The sequence below is a fragment of the Pan troglodytes genome, chromosome 2, assembly GCF_028858775.2.
Source record: "Pan troglodytes isolate AG18354 chromosome 2, NHGRI_mPanTro3-v2.0_pri, whole genome shotgun sequence".
In the NCBI taxonomy this organism is placed as follows: domain Eukaryota; kingdom Metazoa; phylum Chordata; class Mammalia; order Primates; family Hominidae; genus Pan; species Pan troglodytes.
In genome coordinates this window covers 164,217,311-164,237,042 of record NC_086015.1, presented here as the reverse complement: position 1 = coordinate 164,237,042, position 19,732 = coordinate 164,217,311, and the positions used below count along the sequence as shown (strand labels likewise).

Sequence of the window (19,732 nt, the reverse complement as noted above, 5' to 3'; positions counted from 1 at the left end):
TGTACACGTTCTTGCCTGTGCTGATGCAAGATTGGGCTAACTGTATCTTAATTTCACAGCAGACTCCTACAGGCAGATGGTGTTTTACAAGTAGGAAGCCAGAGAACTTTGCTCCTACTGCCTGGAGGACATCAAAGCTTGATAGATGCTCCTAAAATATCATTCGTTTCATCCCATCAACAGAAAACCTGACCAATGCTTTCATTAAAAACTATTTTGCAACTCAAGCAGTCACTGAAGCAGGAGATTGTAATAAAATTCAACACATTTTGACTTAACAGTATGGTTCCCTACCGTGAAAACTAAAATGTTGATTAGATTCATTCAATTCATTCACTGGGCAGAAGCTGACCTGTAGAGATCGAGAGTCAATGTGCAGATTAACCCAGACAGCAAGGGCCCATCCTGGTCAGATACTAGGGTACATGAGCACCCCGCTTGCTCCCCTCTGACAGCTGGCCTGCTGCCTGGCACATCATGAAGAGCATACATCCTGCAGCTCTCAGTCTGAAAAGTTACAGAATTCTTCCCTTACATAGGTATAAAGGTATTCTCTGAAATAGAATTATGAAAATGTAATAATCAACTGATAATTATCCTCCGAGTCTTTGTCCAAACATCACTCTAGCAAGGCCCACACAGGCCACACTACTTAAAACTGCAACTCCCTGACACTCCCCTTACCTGCTTCATGTCTTTCCATAGCAGTTATCAACTTCTAATATGCTATATGAATGACTTACTATTTTTTTTTTGTTAATGTCTATTTACTCCATTCCTCACCCCCATGCCAATTTCAGAATGTAAGTTTCATGAAAGCTTGAGAATGGGGTTTTGTTTTATCCCCAGCTCCTAAAATATTGAATAAACCAATGAATGAATGAATAAGGGACCCCTCTACCCCCAACCTTGCTCTGAAATATTTACTTATACCAGGCACTAAGCCAAATGCTCAAGGCTTAGAGATGAACAAAACCAAGTTCCTGTCTTCAAAGAGGTGACAGGAAGGCAAGGCAAATAGGAGAGCCAGGTATGTCCATGTATTGTAAAAGGTGACCCAAGACGTCCACATAGGATGCTGGGGAAAGGCAGAGAGGCATCCACCCCAGAATGGGAAGGCCCTTGCCACAGTGTGACATGGAAAGCTTCCAAAAGAACACCTTAAACTGAGTTTTATGGGACAAGTAATTGTGACCCAGAACAGCACTTGCAAAGGCACAGAGGTATCAGAAACAAGGTCTTTTTAGGAATGATTAGTAGTTAGGTGTGGCTCCGAGGGAAGCAGCATATAGCAACAGGCTAGAGAAAAGTGAGAACCTGGGGCCCAAAGATCTTATTAGCCTTTAAACTGGAAATGGGCTTTTTAGTTCTTTTGGAATCTTTGGCTATGAAGGAAGACAGATTTAGTGGCCATTTATTTGATAGGCAATGTTACAAAGTCAATCTCAGTTACCTCAGTAGCAGCCTCTCTAATACTGTGTAACTGGACATTTTATCCAGGAGCTCTCCAAGCAAGCCGCCTTGTTCACCAGCAAGACAGCAGACATTTCTTGGAGAGTTCACAAGCTCACCTGCTCTCTTTATCCTCTTTCTTTCCTTCAACTGGTAAGGCTTGTGATCATGAGACAAAGGAATAGCGTTCCCATCTTTGTCACACAGGACCCCGCGCGAGTCACCCACGTTGGCCACAGTGAGGTCTTTATCTGATAGCAGAGCAATCAAACACGTTGTGCCTGAAAAATAGAAGACAGAGAGAATGCGGGAGGTCAGCAGTGCATTCAGGTTCCATTGCTTCTTGTGGTAACTGGATTCTTCAGTCATTAAAATTGCTTCTGCTGGGTGAGAATTTGACTCCAGCCACTCTGAGAATGATGGCTGTTCACTTCGACTTCAATGATCAAATCTGACAGTCAATTTTCTTAACCATGTTAGAGTGTCACTAAAATAGGCTAGGATAACATTATAATTTACCTAAATCACTTTGTCTCTGCTACTCTTAAACACATATCACATTTAAAAGGATTAGGACAGAAACAAAATCAGTTTGAAGTTTCAGTCAACTGATACACACTTTAGGCTTCTGCTTGGTGCTGAGTTTCTGTGAAGTCCCAGTTGGAAGTGGGAAGGATGGGGGTGTGCGGTGGGCTCCTCATTTCTAGGAGGGCCTAGAAATGCCAACAGCTGAATCATGTGGAGCATGAGGAAGCTGCTGATGTCAGGACAGGTTGAGCTTGCCTATTCAAAGTCTGACAGCAAAGACTGGTGGCCAGAAACAGGTCCGCTCCAGGGTGTGATGGAGGCAGACCATAAAGACAGAAGCAGAAAAAGCTCTGGTGTTGACAGAACTGAGGCCTAGGGAGAGGGTGGTCCGAGTCAGAAGAAAGCAAGATTGAAGACGTGCTTGCCTGAAGCCCACACAAGACACAAAGGACAAGCTCTGCTCAAATCCTTTTTGAAATGGGAATGGATAAAAGCAAACAGAGTTGAACGGTCTGGTCTAGTTGGAGCCTGCCCTGTCCAGCTCCTTTCTGTTCACCTCTTCCTTTTTGACAGTGTCACTCAATATGCAAATACCTGCTGAAATGCACAACCCATTCAGCTCTTGACTCAAACATATCTTCCTTGTTAAAATTATGCACTAATTAGTCTTCATTAATGTTTCCTTCCTCATTAAGGTCATATTCTATAACAAGAATGTCAACTGTATCTAAATGGCTCTTTAGTTTTCATGGAACAACAAAAAAGACCAATTTTTTTTTTCTTTTTTTAAGAGATGGGGTCTTGCTCTGTCATCTAGGCTAGGGAGCAGTGGTGTGATCATAACTCACTGAAACCTCAAATTCCTCGGCTCAAGCAATTCCCCCACCTCAGCCTCTGGAGTAGCTGGGACTACAGGTGCATGCCATGGTGCTGGCTTGAAAAAAAACACTGAATTCTTTTTTTTTTTTTTAACTTTACTTTAAGTTCTGGGACACGTGCAGAATGTGCAGGCTTGTTACATAGGTATACATGTGCCATGGTGGTTTGCTGTACCCATCAACCTGTCATCTAAGTTTTAAGCCCTACATGCATTAGGTATTTGTCCTAATGCTCTCCCTCCCCTTGCCCCACACCCCCTGACAGACCCTGGTGTGTGATGTTCCCCTCCCTGTGCCCATATGTTCTCATTGTTCAACTCCCACTTACGAGTGAGAACATGTGGTGTTTGGTTTTCTGTTCCAGTGTAACTTTGCTGAGAATGATGGCTTCCAGCTTCATCCACGTCCCTGCAAAGGACATGAATTCATCCTTTTTTATGGCCGCATAGTATTCCGTGGTGTATATGTGCCACATTTTCTTTATCCAGTCTATCATTGATGGACATTTGGATTGGTTCCAAGTCTTTGCTATTGTGAATAGTGCTGCAATAAACATATGTATGTATGTGTCTTTATCGTAGAATGGTTTATAATCCTTTGGGTATATACCCAGTAATGGGATTGCTGAGTCAAATGGTATTTCTGGTTCTAGATCCTTGAGGAATTGCCACACTGTCTTCCACAATGGTTGAACTAATTTAGACTCCCACCAACAGAAAAAACAACAACAACACTGAATTCTTAAATAGACATAAAGAATAAACACAGGTTGATATCAAGAGCAGAGAGAATAATTAAAATAACTATCATAATCAGTTATTATAGTTCTGCTTGAAATTCCATTCTTAAGCTTATTTAACTAAAAATGCCTTGATCAGATATGGAAACACATGAAATGTTGGTTAACACAGGATTTCTAATACAAAAGGCCTTGGGGGAAAAAAAAGACTAATTTCATGGATTATCAAAACAATTTTTAAAAAGCTGTAAGAATGAAAATTAAGCAAAAGCACAATCCACACAATTAGAAATTGTTGTTACCAGTTTTTGATTTTTTTTTATATTGGAAACTGAAATTTTGGTATTCAACATATCCTCACTTTGTCCTCAAACATCTGATTGAATTAAATTATCCTACACAATCATAGCATAAATTCTCCTATAAGGCACAGTCTTAGAGTTTGAAAGGTAAAATAGAAAGATTGCTTCATGGGATATTACATGGCTTGTAGGCATTACTTCAGCATCACTCTTGGAGTCCTCTCTCTATAGGACTCTCTTCTCTTCTCACTCTGCACTTTCTGGGTGAGCATGTTGCCGACCTTGGCTTCCACACTTTCTAAGTCTATGCAGTTAGGCTGGTTGACACTCCTGAGGTCTACACCAACTGCCTAGTAGGCGTTTCCATTTGCCTGTACTCCAGGGGATCCAAGGAAAGGCTTTAGGGCCTCCATGAGAGGGAAGGGGAGGAATCCAGCTGGCTGAGTTAAAGGCCCCTTCCCCATCCGCATTTCAACTAGGACAGCTCTGCTTCCACGTGTTAACAGCTAACAAGTCAGCTGCCATGCAAGATTTCTTTTTAAAAAAGGGAGAAGGAGGCATTCTTGCAGCTACAAAAATAAAATAAAATTTAGTCCCATATTTGATTAAGAATCACTGAAGGGTTTTAAGCAGGATAGTGACACAATGAGATTCATATTTTAAAAGATGATTCCAGGGGCAATGCAGAAGATAGATAAATTGGGAGCAGTGAGAACAGGTGGAATTAATGAGGATCTGAAATAATGTAATAAATATAGGCATAGAGGGTAGGTGATAGGTTCTTATTTTTTATTTTGTAGAGATGGGTTCTCACTATATTGCCTAGACTGGTTTTGAACTCCTGGCCTCAAGTGATCCGCCTGCTGGCCTTTTAAAGTGCTGGGATTACAGGTGTGAGCCACTGTGCCCAGCTCCTGTGACAGGTTTTTAAAAATCAGAATGGATCACTCATAGAAACTGAGGAGAATAAAGGATGAGAGGAGAAGTTTAGGATAATACCCGTATATCTAGATGGGAGAAACTGGGCATTCCATGGACGAGGACTCAAAAAAGTCTGCTGGGGGCTTCTGAGAAAGGCTCCCCCCCCCCCACTAAAAGAGACACAGAACAGACAATGACTGTTTATTTGGCCCAATGCTAGCCTATGTGTTTCCCAGAAGTGTGGCAGCCATCTTGCAGCTATGAAGGGATATCCCTTAGGGTCATAGCAACAAGTGCAGGATGGTAGAGCACAGAGGTAAACAGTAGAGCCTGAGTCCTGGAGAATATCAGGGAACTGCTGAGCCAGCCTAGAGCTGCCCTGTCCTTGTTCAATGAGACAATAAATGCCTTTCTTGTTTGAGACTTTTTGAGTTGAATTTTTTGTTGTTGTTGTTCCCTGTAATATCTGAATTTGATGAGAGATTTAGAGTATGGCTGTTTAACTACACAGTTGTCCCTTGGGATCTGCTGGGGATTGGTTCTAGACCCCCTATAGATAGCAAAATCCATGGATGGCCAAGTACCTTATATAAAATGGCTTAGTATTTGCATATAACCTATGTACATCCTCTTGTATACTTTAAGTCATTTCTAGATTACTTATAATCTATAATGTAAATGCTACGTAAATAGTTGTTATATTGTTTTTTAATTTGTATGATGTTATATTGTTTTTTATTGCTTTAAAAATTTTTTGATCTGTGGTTGGTTGAATCCACAAATGTACAACCTATGGACATGAAGAGCCAACTGTACTCACATGCTATTGAACATACTTAAGATTGATGACCCGCCTTTGTCACAAACAAATCCCACTGTTTCTATGGGTAAATTAAGTTCTACCTCATGGTGAAGTTTTCAGGACTATCCTGCCTATGTTAGCAACAGAATCTTAGACCTGGCCAAAATGGGTGAGCCCCAGATGGCAGGGTTATGAGTTATAGGTGGTATTCTGAGTTACTGAAATGTCTCCATTCCTCTCTCTACAGAGGAAACCTGCCCCTATCCTGGGTGAGGTTTGTGTGGTTCTGGAGAAATAATATGTGCAAAGCAATGCTGAGCACTGGGGTGGGAGGCTTAAGAATGATCTGAAACAAACCAGGACACCAAAAAAAACTTACTGTTTGGGCTTTGCAGTTTTAGCTCAGGATTATAACAGATAGTTTACAATCTCATCTTACTTGACAGAACAAACTGCTTGTTGCTGGGAAACTCCAGAAAATACATCATGCCCAAGAGAAAATGAAAAAATTATTTTCTTTTTATGCTTGAGACAAAACACTTGCAAAATTCTGGCTATTAGTTCTGATATAAAATATTTATTCCATCATAGCACTACATTTATCAAAAATACCAGGGCCTGACAATGGTACTTAATTCTGAACCTCAGGATATTTCCATATTAACAATTTAATCTAGATGAGAACTTAATTGCAAATCTGAAAGAGATCTTGGAAATTTAACCTAATAACCTTATCTCATGGGTTTAAAAAAAACCCAAAAAGCTAAAAAAAAAAAAAAAGCGAATTCACATGGACCAGACTTCAATGTCCTAGCTAAGTGAGGTTTGGCAAGTTATTTGACTTTTAAGCCTCATAAAATGGCACCATAATCCACTCCATTGCTCAAGCCAGAACTTAAGAATCATCCTTAATTTTTCTCTTTTCCTCTTTCCTGACATTCAGTCCATCATTAAGTTCTGTTACTCTTACCTCTGAAATATCTCTTAAACCCTTCCAGTTTGTTCTCACAGCATTGACTCCAGTCCCAACCACTGTCATTTTAGCCCCCGGGCTATTTCAGTAGTCCAGGTGAGAAACAATGGTGGCAAGTCCTGCATGACCTGGCCCCTAGCTAATTTGTCCAATATCATGTCACACCACTCCCTTCCTTGCTCAAGGCCTCCCTCCTGTTGCCCATATATGCCAACCTTTTTGTCATCTTTGGGCTTTTGTACTTGCTGTTCTCTCTGCCTGGCTTGTTCTCCTGTCCTTGACATTGGTTGACTGACCCATATGAAGATGTTGTAGCTCAAATGTGACATCTTCAGAGAGGCCTTTTCTGACAGGGATTGTATTTCCTCTTTGTTTATTGCCCTTACAACACACAATTATGTAGATATCTTGCTTATTTATTTAGACTATTTATTTATTTAGTGTCAGTCTTTCCCTTTAGAATATAAACTTCACAAGATATATTAGTCCATTCTTACACTGCTATAAAGAAATACCTGAGACTGGGTAATTTATACAGAAAAGAGGTTTAATTGGCTCATGATTCTGGAGGCTGTACTGGAAGCATAGTGGCTTCTGCTTCTGGGGAGGCCTCAAGAAGCTTCCAATCATGGCAGGAGGCAAAGGAGGCATGAGGCACTTCACATAGCTGGAGCAGAAGGAAGTTGGGGGAGGTGCAATACACTTTTAAACAACCAGATCTCACAAGAACTCACTATCACAAGAACAGCACCAAGAAGGACAGTGACAAATCATTCATGAGAAACCACCCCCAGGATCCAGTTGCCTCCCACCAGGCCCCACCTCCAACAATGGGGATTACAATTTGACATGAGATTTGGGCAGGGACACAGATCCAAACCATATCAGAAGTTTTGGATTTTCCCACTATAATGCTGATGTCTAGAATATTAAAAGCACCCAACATAGGCTAAATAAGCAAATTAATAGATGAATGAATAAGCCTTCACACATAATGTCCTGACCTGACATAATGCTAAGCTTCTAAAGTCTTGCTCTGACAGGTCAGCCAAGTTCAGTACACAATGGACAACACCATTGTCCAGCTATTGCCATAAAAGGAGCTATCAGATGTAGCAAAATACACTTTACACCCTGATGAAAACACGATGACCCTCCTGTACATGTATAGCTCATGCTCCCATGCTCACTCCTGGTAGGTGGAGAGAACTTCTGGCCCAGGTATGTCCAAAGTTCTTTCCTCCATCCAAGATTCTGGTCCAGTGCAAATAACATATGGGTAGGGCTTCCATCCTCACCACACCATCCAAAGCCATGGCACCTTGTGAAGCAATAAAGGTACATTACAATGGTCATTATGAGGACAATCTGTGTCCACTTCTGAACTCAATATGTACTTCAGCAAAATGGGCATGTTTTTGTGTTGGACTAATAATTATTGTTTTCCTTAGGGAAGACACCCAAATGCAAATATATATATATATCAGTCTATTCCTGTAAACCAACATTCTCCCCTCTGATTTAATTTCTGGAATGCAGACAAAGTAACAGTATACAAAAAAGTTATTCTAAACTTAACTAAATATTTTGCTTGGATAATATTAGACAATTAATTCATTTGACAAGTAGAGCTTGAGAAAACTGTAAATCCTAATGAGGGTTATGTAACTTGGGGTATCTCAGACATCTTTTAGATTCCTAGTTATAAATACTTTTAAAACCTCAGTTAAATTCATAACAAAGTTGTAATAACAATTTGTTCAGTACTATAAACTCTACTAAGTGGCTCACAAACATACTTGCAATTGATTTTCAAACATTCAGAGTGGGGAGGGCAGGTATTCTCCCTCTAAGCAGATGAGGAAAACGGGACTCAGAAACCTCAAATATCTTATCCTTCACGCCCACCCCAATCCTCAGCCCCTCCCCCAGCATTATGAGTTTGTATAGTGTACAAAGCACTATGATAAAAAGTTTCTTTTCCATGAAACCCCAAGTGTCTTATCCCTGATTACATTGCTCGATGCATATGTACTGAATGACTAAATGACTAAAAAACCTGGGAATCCAAAATTGTTACTTTAGTAATAATGAAAATGATGGGCTGGGTGTGGTGGCTTATGCCTGTAATCCCAGCACTTTCGGAGGCCGAGGCAGGCAGATTACCTGAGGTCAGGAGTTCGAGACCAGCCTGGCCAACATGGTGAAATCCCATCTCTACTAAAAATACAAAAATTAGCCAGGTGTAGTGGCACATGCCTGTAATCCCAGTTACTCCGGAGGCTGAGGCAGGAGAATTGCTTGAGCCCGCGAGACAGAGGTTGCAGTGAGCCAAGATCGTGCCACTGCACTCCAGCCTGGCTGACAGAGTGAGACTCTGCGTCAAAAAAAAAAAAAAAAAAAAAAAAAAAGGAAAGAAAATGATGGACCCTACTAAAGTATTTTATTATAATGCTAAACATTTTATTTATATTATATACTTAACCTCTCTGGAACTCAAAAACAAGACGTTTGGATTAATTAACCTCCAGGCCCCTTTCAGCTTGAATATTCTGCAGATCTTAAATTGAAATTGCAAACTCCAATGCTGTCAGGTAAGGTATAAGAAAAATCTTGGCCTTCTTGGAGTAGCTATTTACCCTGCTACTTTTGATGGGAACCTGGGTTCTAAAACATTTTCCGGCTCTAAGGAAGGGCAAGCATGATGACAAGTGAAACTGACATCAGGTTTCAGTGTTGGGGCTACAAAAGGGAGTGGGGGGGCTTGTGACAAACGGGAGAACACGTGCTCAGGGGAAAGCAGTTCCTCAGCAACGAAAATGGCTGCCGCGTAGGAATGCAGGTCCACTGTGAATGTTTCCTCCGATTTTTCAAGGGAAGTCTTTTTTGTATGAACTCTCCTGATTTTTAAACGTTGGCAACTTTTCTTTTAAAAAGCAGTACAAGCCAAGCGAAAGGCAGCTGTTGGTCAAATCTGGGCTGTTGGTGACCCTGTGCTCCCGGGCTTTCTATTAAATTAACGCCCAAGATTACTATGATTCTTCATAGTACCCCTTTGTATAACAATAAAGATGACAATGAAACCTTACACTTCTGGTCTGTTTTATGAGTCGTGAAGTGTTTTCTTACCCATTCTGGCACTCGATTCTCAAAGCTCATCAGATCAGGCAGGGAGGAATTATCACATCTACCTTATAAATGCATAAAATGGGTAAAGACAGTTCAGATATTTCTTTAAGGTCATGTGGCTAGTTAGGTGAGGCAGAGGAGGGAAGGGATGACAACAGAGACCTGTAGCAGCTGAGGGTAATGTTGGCATCACATCTCATGGCTGCCCAGCTGCCAACTTACTGTACGTCACATATCATGCTATTTATATGCCTTATTTATGATTCTTTGACCCATTAGCCTGAAACTCCCTTTTAGGGCCAGGGAGATGCCTTAGTCATTGCTGTATTCTTTTTTATTTTTTTGAGATGGAGTTTGCTGTTGTTGCCCGGGCTGGAGTGCAGTGGCGCGATCTCGGCTCACTGCAACCTCCGCCTCCTAGGTTCAAGTGATTCTCCTACCTCAGCCTCCCAAGTAGCTGGGATTACAGGCGTGCGCCACCATGCCCAGCTAATTTTTGTATTTTTAGTAGAGACGGGGTTTCACCATATTGTCCATGTTGGTCTCGAACTCCTGACCACAGGTGATCTGCCCACCTTGGCCTCCCAAAGTACTAGGATTACAGGGCTGAGCCACCGTGCCGGCCCATTGCTGTATTCTTATAAGAGTGCTTTGTACACTGCACAGACATAATGCTGAGGGAGGGGCTAAGGATTGGGGTAGGAGCGAAAGAAATGTAGGTGCTTTTCAATTTATACCTATTAATTGTACTACTTGTATAATTTACCCCTTATACTATGCAAATATAGACACTCTAATCATGTCCACACACATACTTATATTTTTAACAAATATTAACAGGGCTATCTTGGTGATAGGATTTTAGACCTTTTTGTTTTCTTCTTTATATTTTTCTGTATTCAGATGAATTTAATGTTATTTAAATGTTGCAGTCAGGTGAAGTTTTACTTATTCACAGTGTTTCAGGAGCATATTTACTGCATCAAGCAAAGTATACAAGATATAAAACAAAATATAGAACTTACAATCCCGTTACAGAGAGTAAGATGGTAGAGATGGAAAAGGACTCAGAGGAATAGTGGTGACAATGATGACAGCAGCCTTTTTGATAGTACACATTCAGATTCAGATTCAAATGTCAATGACTGTCCATCAGTGTCTGGGTGACATGAGAGCCTCAGCTGCTTTTAGGCTCTCCCTGCACTGCCTTGCTGCATTTCTAAGTAGTGCCACTCAATCCTTCTCCTCAGAGCAAACATTCTGCCTTGGGTGCAAATTAAGATCCTCACTCCCTTGCCCCCCTCCAACCTTTCTGTAGGCACACAGGTATGATTTAAAAATTGGAGTCCTGAGAATCCTTATTTTATGAACATCCACCTTACTGCAACATTTTCTTAAGTGAGTGATGTCACTTTTTATGTTGTTGGGGTACGGATGGGAAGCTGGATGGAGTAGAGAAAGTTGTGTGGAATTAACATGGTTTATAAGCCTTGTTTGATAATGCACGTGGACACTCACCCACACAATGCCAGACTGCTTATGCTAATAGCAGCTCCCTTCTGTGACATAAAGTCTTTTCTATGAGAATAAGGGAAACTGCCATTTTTGTTCTTTAGGAAAGAGAGAGAGAGATTGGGGAGGGTAAGGAAGGGGTGGCAAGGGGTGAGGAAGGGGAGGAGGAGAAAGGGGGCGAGACATAGAGAGATAGGCACACACACACTTCAAGGATTTCAGTGAAGGTGTTACAACAGCCAAAGGGCCATTCATTATACACAGCACAGGAGAATCAACGCATTTATAGGATGAGGAGAAATAAAATAGGTTTATCTCGTAAAGGTTTGACAATGAGTGTTAGTTCAATAACACAATTTCAGGGCGTAGATGACATCAAGGCCTGATAATGGACAGAAATTATATTGGAGTGCAACATACTGGAAAAAGAGCAGGTGAAGGCAGTCATTAATGAAAGTATCACATGGGAAAGATAAGATCACTGTCAGCAGAGGTTTCCAGCCCCCACCTTCCACAGCCAACACTGTGGTCAGCCCTGTCCTGAAACACAGATAAAGTACCCGGCAGCTCTCAGATAAGACTCCCCGACCCCTACTCTTGTCTGCATGATCTTTAAGTCTGCCAAAATCTGACCTGCCTAGAGGTTTTTATGAGTCTTTCTTCTAATAATCAATGCCATGGCATAGACAGACTTGTCAGGGATGATACCTTCTGTGGAAAACACTATAAACAGTAAGCTTTAATCTTTCTTTTCTCTCTTGTCTATTGCCTGAGTCCTTGTACCCCCTGCTCTGACTTCACTGAGAGGCAGGCCATCATCAGAGTCATATTAATGTGTGTGACTGGGCTAAGACACTGTGTCACCTGACACATTAGTCTAACTCTGTGAAGAGGCTATTAAATCAATACTAATTACGATTCAAATCACAAATCCATAGGTCCCCTGTAATAAGTCTTGTAGTAATGGGCTTGAAAGTCATTTTATGTTAAGAGAAGATGGGTAGAAAGTAATTGGAAATTGGAAAATGATCTATCTATATGGAAGGGCACAAATGGGCCACATTGTGACAGCTGCCATGTACTGAGCATTCACCATGCGTCAGGCTCTGTACTTAGTCCTTGGCATACATAATTTCGTTAATCCTAATAGCCTATGAGGTACTATTATTATTCCCATCTTACAGATGATAAAACTGAGATTATGTGACTAGCCCAAGGTCACACAGCTAGTAAGGGGTAGAACCCACCTAGCCTGTTGCCAGAGTGTTGCTTTCAACATCAGGGCAGGCCATTGCTACCTTGTGTTTAATTTTTTTTGTGCAAACCAGAAAAAGGTATGTCTTCATCAAGACCCTTTACTACCATCTCCATAAAATGGCCATAATACATATTTAAATCGACAATGACCACAGTGTGAATGGTGCCTTCCAGAGCTGTGGGGTAATCCAAACATACACAACCATATGGGCAACCCTGCTTGGAGGCTTTATCCCGTACCCACTGACCCCAGGAAGAAAGACATCATAGTACAAGGTCAGTCAATGAGGAAGTTCAGCAGAACAGCACATTAGGGGGTTTCTATTTCATGGAGAGACTGGTAGCAGCCCTAAAACCTGACCGGGAAGAGTGAAACACTGACAACAAAACATCTGAGGCAAAGGATATAATTAAGAACACACCAAGGCCTTCTTCCATCAAGACCTGAGGTACTAGGATAGCAAACCATCTTTGTGGGCTTCCAAGCAGAAGAAGCAGTGATGGGACACGCCCATATATGCAGGGAGGCTCATGTGAATCCCCTGGACTGGGTGGAGCCTGAAGGTCCCCTAAAATGGCACCTCCTTGGGTCTTCCTTTACAATAGAAGCTGCCTCAGCTTCCCCTCATCATGTGCTAAAGAGCAGAGCAGCAGGAATGACATTTTATGAGAAATAGATCCATTACAAATTAAAATTTTCTTTTCCTCTCTGATATTTTTGCATAAGCAAACATATCAACTATTGAGTTTGACACTGGCTGAATATGAGGCAGTCAACTTGATGACAAATTCTATTATTTTAAACCCTAGTGCTATATAGTTTAATTCTAGATTTAGGTATACTTCGGCTCTTCCCCAGCAAACACAGTGATTAATAAGATGGCTACAATAAATTGAGAAACGGGATGAGTGTGAGAAAGATCTTTTCCACAAATGAGGTATGCCACCCTAAATATGAAAAAATACCTCTTTAGTGAGGGAGGTGGGGGTCATAATTCAACTTTCAGAATCTGATGAGTATTCATTTAATTTTCACACTTCACCAGAGTTAAAGTATAGATGTGTCATCTGATTCTCATGAATACTATTTTGAAATTAAAATGTTCTTCAACTTCTGTAATAATTTCAACTGCTGTAATAATAATGTTTATTTCACACTTGGGTGCAGCCTATGGGCAACCTTCTGGTCCTTCCTTTTCTGTTAAGTATGAACATATTAAAGAGAGCTGCTTCCTAGTAAACTGATCACATGCATTGGAGAGTCTTAGGAAACCACAGCGGGTCCACTTGCTGCAGGAGGCTTCATATATACTCTCTGGGCATGACTATTTTGAGGTATATTCAAGCAGACAAGCTTTTCTGATACTAATTAACATACTTCTCATAACTATTGCTGGCATTTCAGATTATACAATGCTACTGAAATTAATTTATAATTACATAATCACAACCTGAATTCTAAGTCCAGTATCTTTTAATGGTAAATAAAATTAATTTCATGGTTGCTTTGATTCTTCCTACATAAGCCAGAGAAGCACCAGCTATATTTTTTTACGTCTTCGTGTTATTTGAGGATTCTTCAGTGAGTTGTCTCACTTCTCTTTTAGGGTTCCCAGCAAATTATAACTACGGTCTCCGCTTTTTTAATGAATGCTATGGGAGTGGGGTATAACAGGAACTTCTGAAATTGAGCCTTATTACAAGGGGCATTTGCCTTTCAATAAAAGGCAGAGAGGAGAAAGGCAGAGACAGGAAAAGGGGAGAAGAAGGCTGAAAATGAGAGGCACAGTCTGAAGCATCCGGTACTTAAAAGAGAATTACACTTTCTTTAACCTTTTTGTTCTTGGTGTAGAATCAACACTCTTCCCTACAGTTTTAATTTAAAATGAACCTGTCCTTTGATATTATTAGATTATCCTTATATAAATGACCATATAGTTATAAATCTATTTACATATACATGTGTTGGTAGGATGATATTTAGAGATATTAAATTCCCATCCCCTTGCATGTATATGACCCTCTTCCATTCAGCCTGAGACACTCATTGTCCTAGGGACTATTAGGATTGCTATGGCTGAAATGCAAAGAAAAAGAAATAGTTATGCTCAGCTTTTGAATTTCAAGGAGACTGTGGAAATTCACAAAGCAACAATATTCTCAAGATAAAGGTCTTTTTACAAATCTATCAACCAAGGTTTTGGACCACACCCCAGGACTACGAAGATGGAGCAAACAGTGAGTTTTCCTGCCCATAAATCCTCTCTTCCTGCTCTCCCTGATGAGTAAGGCTGGCCAGACAGCAGGGGTGTGAGTAGAGGAAGATGCAAGGGAGACAAAGAGGAAAACCAAGAGGGGGTCTTTGATGTGAGGATCTCCAAGAATTATGTGGAGCTCAAAGCACAGAAGACATAGAACTTGCTTTCCTGGGAATAGCCTAATAAATCATAAACCTTTGCTCCAGTATGGAGAGGCAATGGCTGAATAAGAAGCTAACTGGACAGTCTGGTGTGAAGCAGAGAAAACTGCTGAGAACTGCTGGCCTCCCATTGAGTGAGAACAGTAACTCTCAGGAGCTTCAGTGCCCCAATGAGTGGGCCTTCCAACCACAGGTCATGGAAACTCTGGGTCGCCCCTGCAGATGCCAGGTCAATAACACCATCCTGACACTTAGATCGCCCCTGGGGAAAAGGCGGACAAAAACATAAGGTCAATTTGGTATTTACACAAAAGAACCTGAGAAAATCAGGAAATTATGGAATATACCTTGAAGTGAATGAAATAAGCCCTTGTAAAGCATGCCATTGGCAGGTTCTGCAGTTACTCATAAATTATTTCCAGATGATATTTTCCATCCAAACAGAACACAGTCACTTATAAACTCACTCGGAGGGACAAAATAAAGACTATGCTATCATGTATATGTAGGATAAATAACCCCTAGTCAGATTTTGGGCCATTTTGATCCAATAATATTATTAATTATCTAGCTTGTTTTGGGCTCAGCAGACTATAAAACTGACTCTAAAGCTATGTTTCCAGGAAGGCTGTGGTCCCAATGACCTGATAAAATCCTGATATTAGTTATATCTGGCCTATCTGGACACATATCAAAAAGTGATATCTCATCCATACATCTATATCTGAGAAAATACAAGCATATTACTGAATGAAGATGACCCTCTTTCTCCCTCACACTTCTATCTCCTGTATTTAATAATATAGGACAGGATGGTTGTGTGTGTGTGTGTGTGTGTGTGTGTGTGTAGTGACTAAATGGTTCTGTGTTCCTTGTTCCCTCATTCAGTGTCTACTATGTACAAAGTACTAGGTGTTTTCTGGAGAAATAAAGATGAATAAAATATAGTCCTTACCCCCAAGGCACTTACTGTCTAATGCCAAAATAAAACCAAACAGACACTTAGAATTCAGCATGATAAATGCTATGACAGTACTATGAGAGCCCGGATGTATGGGTGTGGGTGATAGCAGAGAGGGGAACTTGTCTCAGTCTGAGGAGATGGCGGGTGGTGGAGAGGATAGCTGGGAGGAAGTGAGACCTGAACTCTCTCTTAAAGATGCAACAGAGAGAGGAATTCACATAGTTTAATATGGTTCTTGACACAAAGAAGGAGGTAAAGAAGCAATCTGTAGAATAAAACCAAATGAAAGGAGCAACTTTTAAGAGAGGATTTCTTTGTAATTCACTTTCAAAACAAAGAATAGAAAAAAATACTTGTTTATGCTCTTTGACCTAATAATGCCAATTCTTGGATTTTATCCTAAGGAAATAATCAGAGATTTGAACTGAGCTTTATGTACAAGGATTGACCTCATAGAATTACTTAAAGTAGCAAAACAATGAAGACAGCCAAAATGAGTAGATATAGTATGTCAAAATGCATTATTAACTATCCAAACAAGAAAGCATTACAAGGACATTAATTATAGTGTTTCTGAAGAATATATATTGTCATGAGAAAGTCTCATATTTTAAGTAAAAAATAAAACACTTCTTATAAAATTTAAAAATAAATATTACATTAGCATTTTTACTTGAAAAGAACTATATATAAATATTCCAATTTCATTCATTTAAATACTTGACATGTGTATACAAATATATGCCAAAGATATTCGAAGAAAAAAGGATATCAGCTTTTAAAGTTGATTTGAATTTTTAAAAAAACTTTTCTGAAATTTTCCTAATTTCCTAGATACAATATGACTCATTTACAGAAATTACTTCACTTTTACCAAATTCAGAGCTTTTTACTTTCATGTTTCTTGGTGTTAGGCATTTTTTCCTTTCCTACTGAGGGTCTTTCGTCATGGTCTACAGTGACTTGACTGGTCTTTTTGATAGTTGTTTGATTTTCCTCACTGGATCAACCTGTCATTTCAGTAACTTAAGACTGCGGCTATGCAAGTGAAATATTGATAAACCTTACCGACTCCCTGTTTTCTGTTTTGGCCAATGTAGTTCCAGAGAAAGAAAAAACAGTATCAGAAGGAACAGGGAACGCCAGGTCATAGACTCATCATGGGAGGCTTGGAAAGCTCTGGGTTTGCTGACACCACACTCAGGTGACACCACCATACCACATGGTTAGATGCTTTTGCCCAGGAAGGGACAAGGGATGGCCAGGAAGGTCAGGGGAAAAGTGGCAGATGGCAGCAGGAACAGGCTGATTATGAAACACTTGCTGCATGGGAAGCTTTGACCAGGGAGAGCCAGCTCTAGAACAGCTGGTGAGTCTGTTTCTGCTATGGGCAATTACTGAGTAGGTGTCACACTGTACAGGGGACCAGGCTGATGGAGGGCAGGGCTGGTGAGGAGGAGGAGTTACAGGATGCCAGAATCTCAAACCAGATGTCAAGTCACAACAGGAAATGTTATTAACTAAACAGCTACAATGGGCCAGACACTCCATTTGCTGTTCACACATACCTGACCTTATCCAGTTTCACAAAAATCCTGCAAGGTACATGGGATTATTATTACCATCCCCTATCCCATTCTACAGATATGGAATAAGAAGCTCACCAATATCAGATTGCTTTTGAGTAGAAGACCAAGATTTTGAACCCAGGTCTGACACCCTAAATCAGGCTTTTAAAAATTTCTGCAAGATGTAGAACCTTATTAGGAGTGTGGCAAGGAGGCAGTTAGTTTTAGCAGCATATAACTTTATTTAAGGATTCTTTAAAGTTTATGCAGGTTGGGCATCCCAAATCCAAAAATCCAAAATCCAAAATGCTCGAATGAGCATTTCCTTTGAGCATCATGTTGGTACTCAGAAAGTTTTTTGTTTTTGTTTTAGGGTTTTTTTGTTTTGTTTTGGTTTGGTTTGGTTTTTTTTTTTGAGACAGGATCTCACTTTGCTGCCCAGGCTAGAGCGCAGTGGCACAATCCTGGCTCATTGCAGCCTCGATCTCCTCACCTCAAGTGATCCTCCCACCCCAGCTTCCCAGGTAGCTGGGATTAGAGGTATGTGCTACCATGTCCATCTAATTTTTGTATGTTTTGGAGAGATGATGTCTCACCATGGTTTTTTTTTTTTAATACTTTAAGTTCTAGGGTACATGTTCACAACCTGCAGGTGTGTTACATATGTATATATGTGCCATGTTGGTGCGCTGCACCCATTAACTCGTCATTTACATTAGGTATATCTCATAATGCTATCCCTCCCCCCTCCCCCCACCCCACGACAGGCCCCAGTGTGTGATGTTCCCCTTCCTGTGTCCAAGTGTTCTCATTGTTCAATTCCCACCTATGAGTGAGAACATGCAGTGTTTGGTTTTTTGTCCTTGTGATAGTTTGCTGAGAATGATGGTTTCCAGCTTCATCCATGTCCCTACAAAGGACATGAACTCATCCTTTTTTATGGCAGCATAGTATTCCATGGTGTATATATGCCACATTTGCTTAATACAGTCTATCATTGATAGACATTTGGGTTGGTTCCAAGTCTTTGCTATTGTGAATAGTGCCGCAATAAACATACGTGTGCATGTGTCTTTATAGCAGCATGATATATAATCCTTTGGGTATATACCCAGTAATGAGATGGCTGGGTCAAATGGTATTTCTAGTTCTAGATCCTTGAGGAATCGCCACACTGTCTTCCACAATGGTTGTACTAGTTTACAGTCCCACCAACAGTGTAAAAGTATTCCTATTTCTCCACATCCTCTCCAGCACCTGTTGTTTCCTGACTTTTTAATGATTGCCATTCTAACTGGTATGAGATGGTATCGCATTGTGGTTTTGATTTGCATTTCTCTGATAGCCAGTGATGATGAGCCTTTTTTCATGTGTCTGTTGACTGCATAAATTCTTCTTTTGAGAAGTGTCTGTTCATATCTTTCACCCACTTTGTGATGGGGTTTTTTCTTATAAATTTGTTTGAGTTCTTTGTAGATTCTGGATATTAGCCCTTTGTCAGATAAGTAGATTGCAAAAATTTTCTCCCATTCTGTAGGTTGCCTGTTCACTCTGATGGTAGTTTCTTTTGCTGTGCAGAAGCTCTTTAGTTTAATTAGATCCCATTTGTCAATTTTGGCTTTTGTTGCCGTTGCATTTGGTGTTTTAGTCATGAAGTCCTTGCCCATGCCTATGTCCTGAATGGTATTGCCTAGGTTTTCTTCTAGGGTTTTTATGGTTTTAGGTCTAACATTTAAGTCTTTAATCCATCTTGAATTAATTTTTGTATAAGGTGTAAGGGAGGGATCCAGTTTCAGCTTTCTACATATGGCTAGCCAGTTTTCCCAACACCATTCATTAAATAGGGAATCCTTTCCCCATTTCTTGTTTTTGTCAGGTTTGTCAAAAATCAGATGGTTGTAGATGTGTGGTATTATTTCTGAGGGCTCTGTTCTGTTACATTGGTCTGTATCTCTGTTTTGTTATCAATACCAGGCTGTTTTGGTTACTATAGCCTTGTAGTATAGTTTGAAGTCAGGTAGCATGATGCCTCCAGCTTTGTTCTTTTGGCTTAGGATTGTCTTGGCAATGTGGGCTCTTTTTTGGTTCCATATGAACTTTAAAGTAGTTTTTTCCAATTCTGTGAAGAAAGTCATTGGTAGCTTGATGGGGATGGCATTGAATCTATAAATTACCTTGGACAGTATGGCAATTTTCACAATATTGATTCTTCCTACCCATGAGCATGGAATGTTCTTCCATTTGTTTGTAACCTCTTTTATTTTGTTGAGCAGTGGTTTGTAGTTCTC

At 40.4% G+C, this 19,732-nt stretch overlaps 1 protein-coding gene across 3 annotated transcripts in view; it reads right to left on the bottom strand.

The window, feature by feature from the left end:
* The window catches only part of PPM1L (protein phosphatase, Mg2+/Mn2+ dependent 1L), a 318,004-nt gene that overhangs the window by 11,769 nt on the left and 286,503 nt on the right, over positions 1 to 19,732 (bottom strand). For all 3 annotated transcript variants that reach the window (XM_001158703.7, XM_016942250.4, XM_016942249.4), the window contains exon 3: positions 1,572 to 1,733. In XM_001158703.7, coding sequence (XP_001158703.1) covers positions 1,572 to 1,733 — 162 coding nt within the window. The remainder of the gene's footprint in view (positions 1 to 1,571; positions 1,734 to 19,732) is intronic.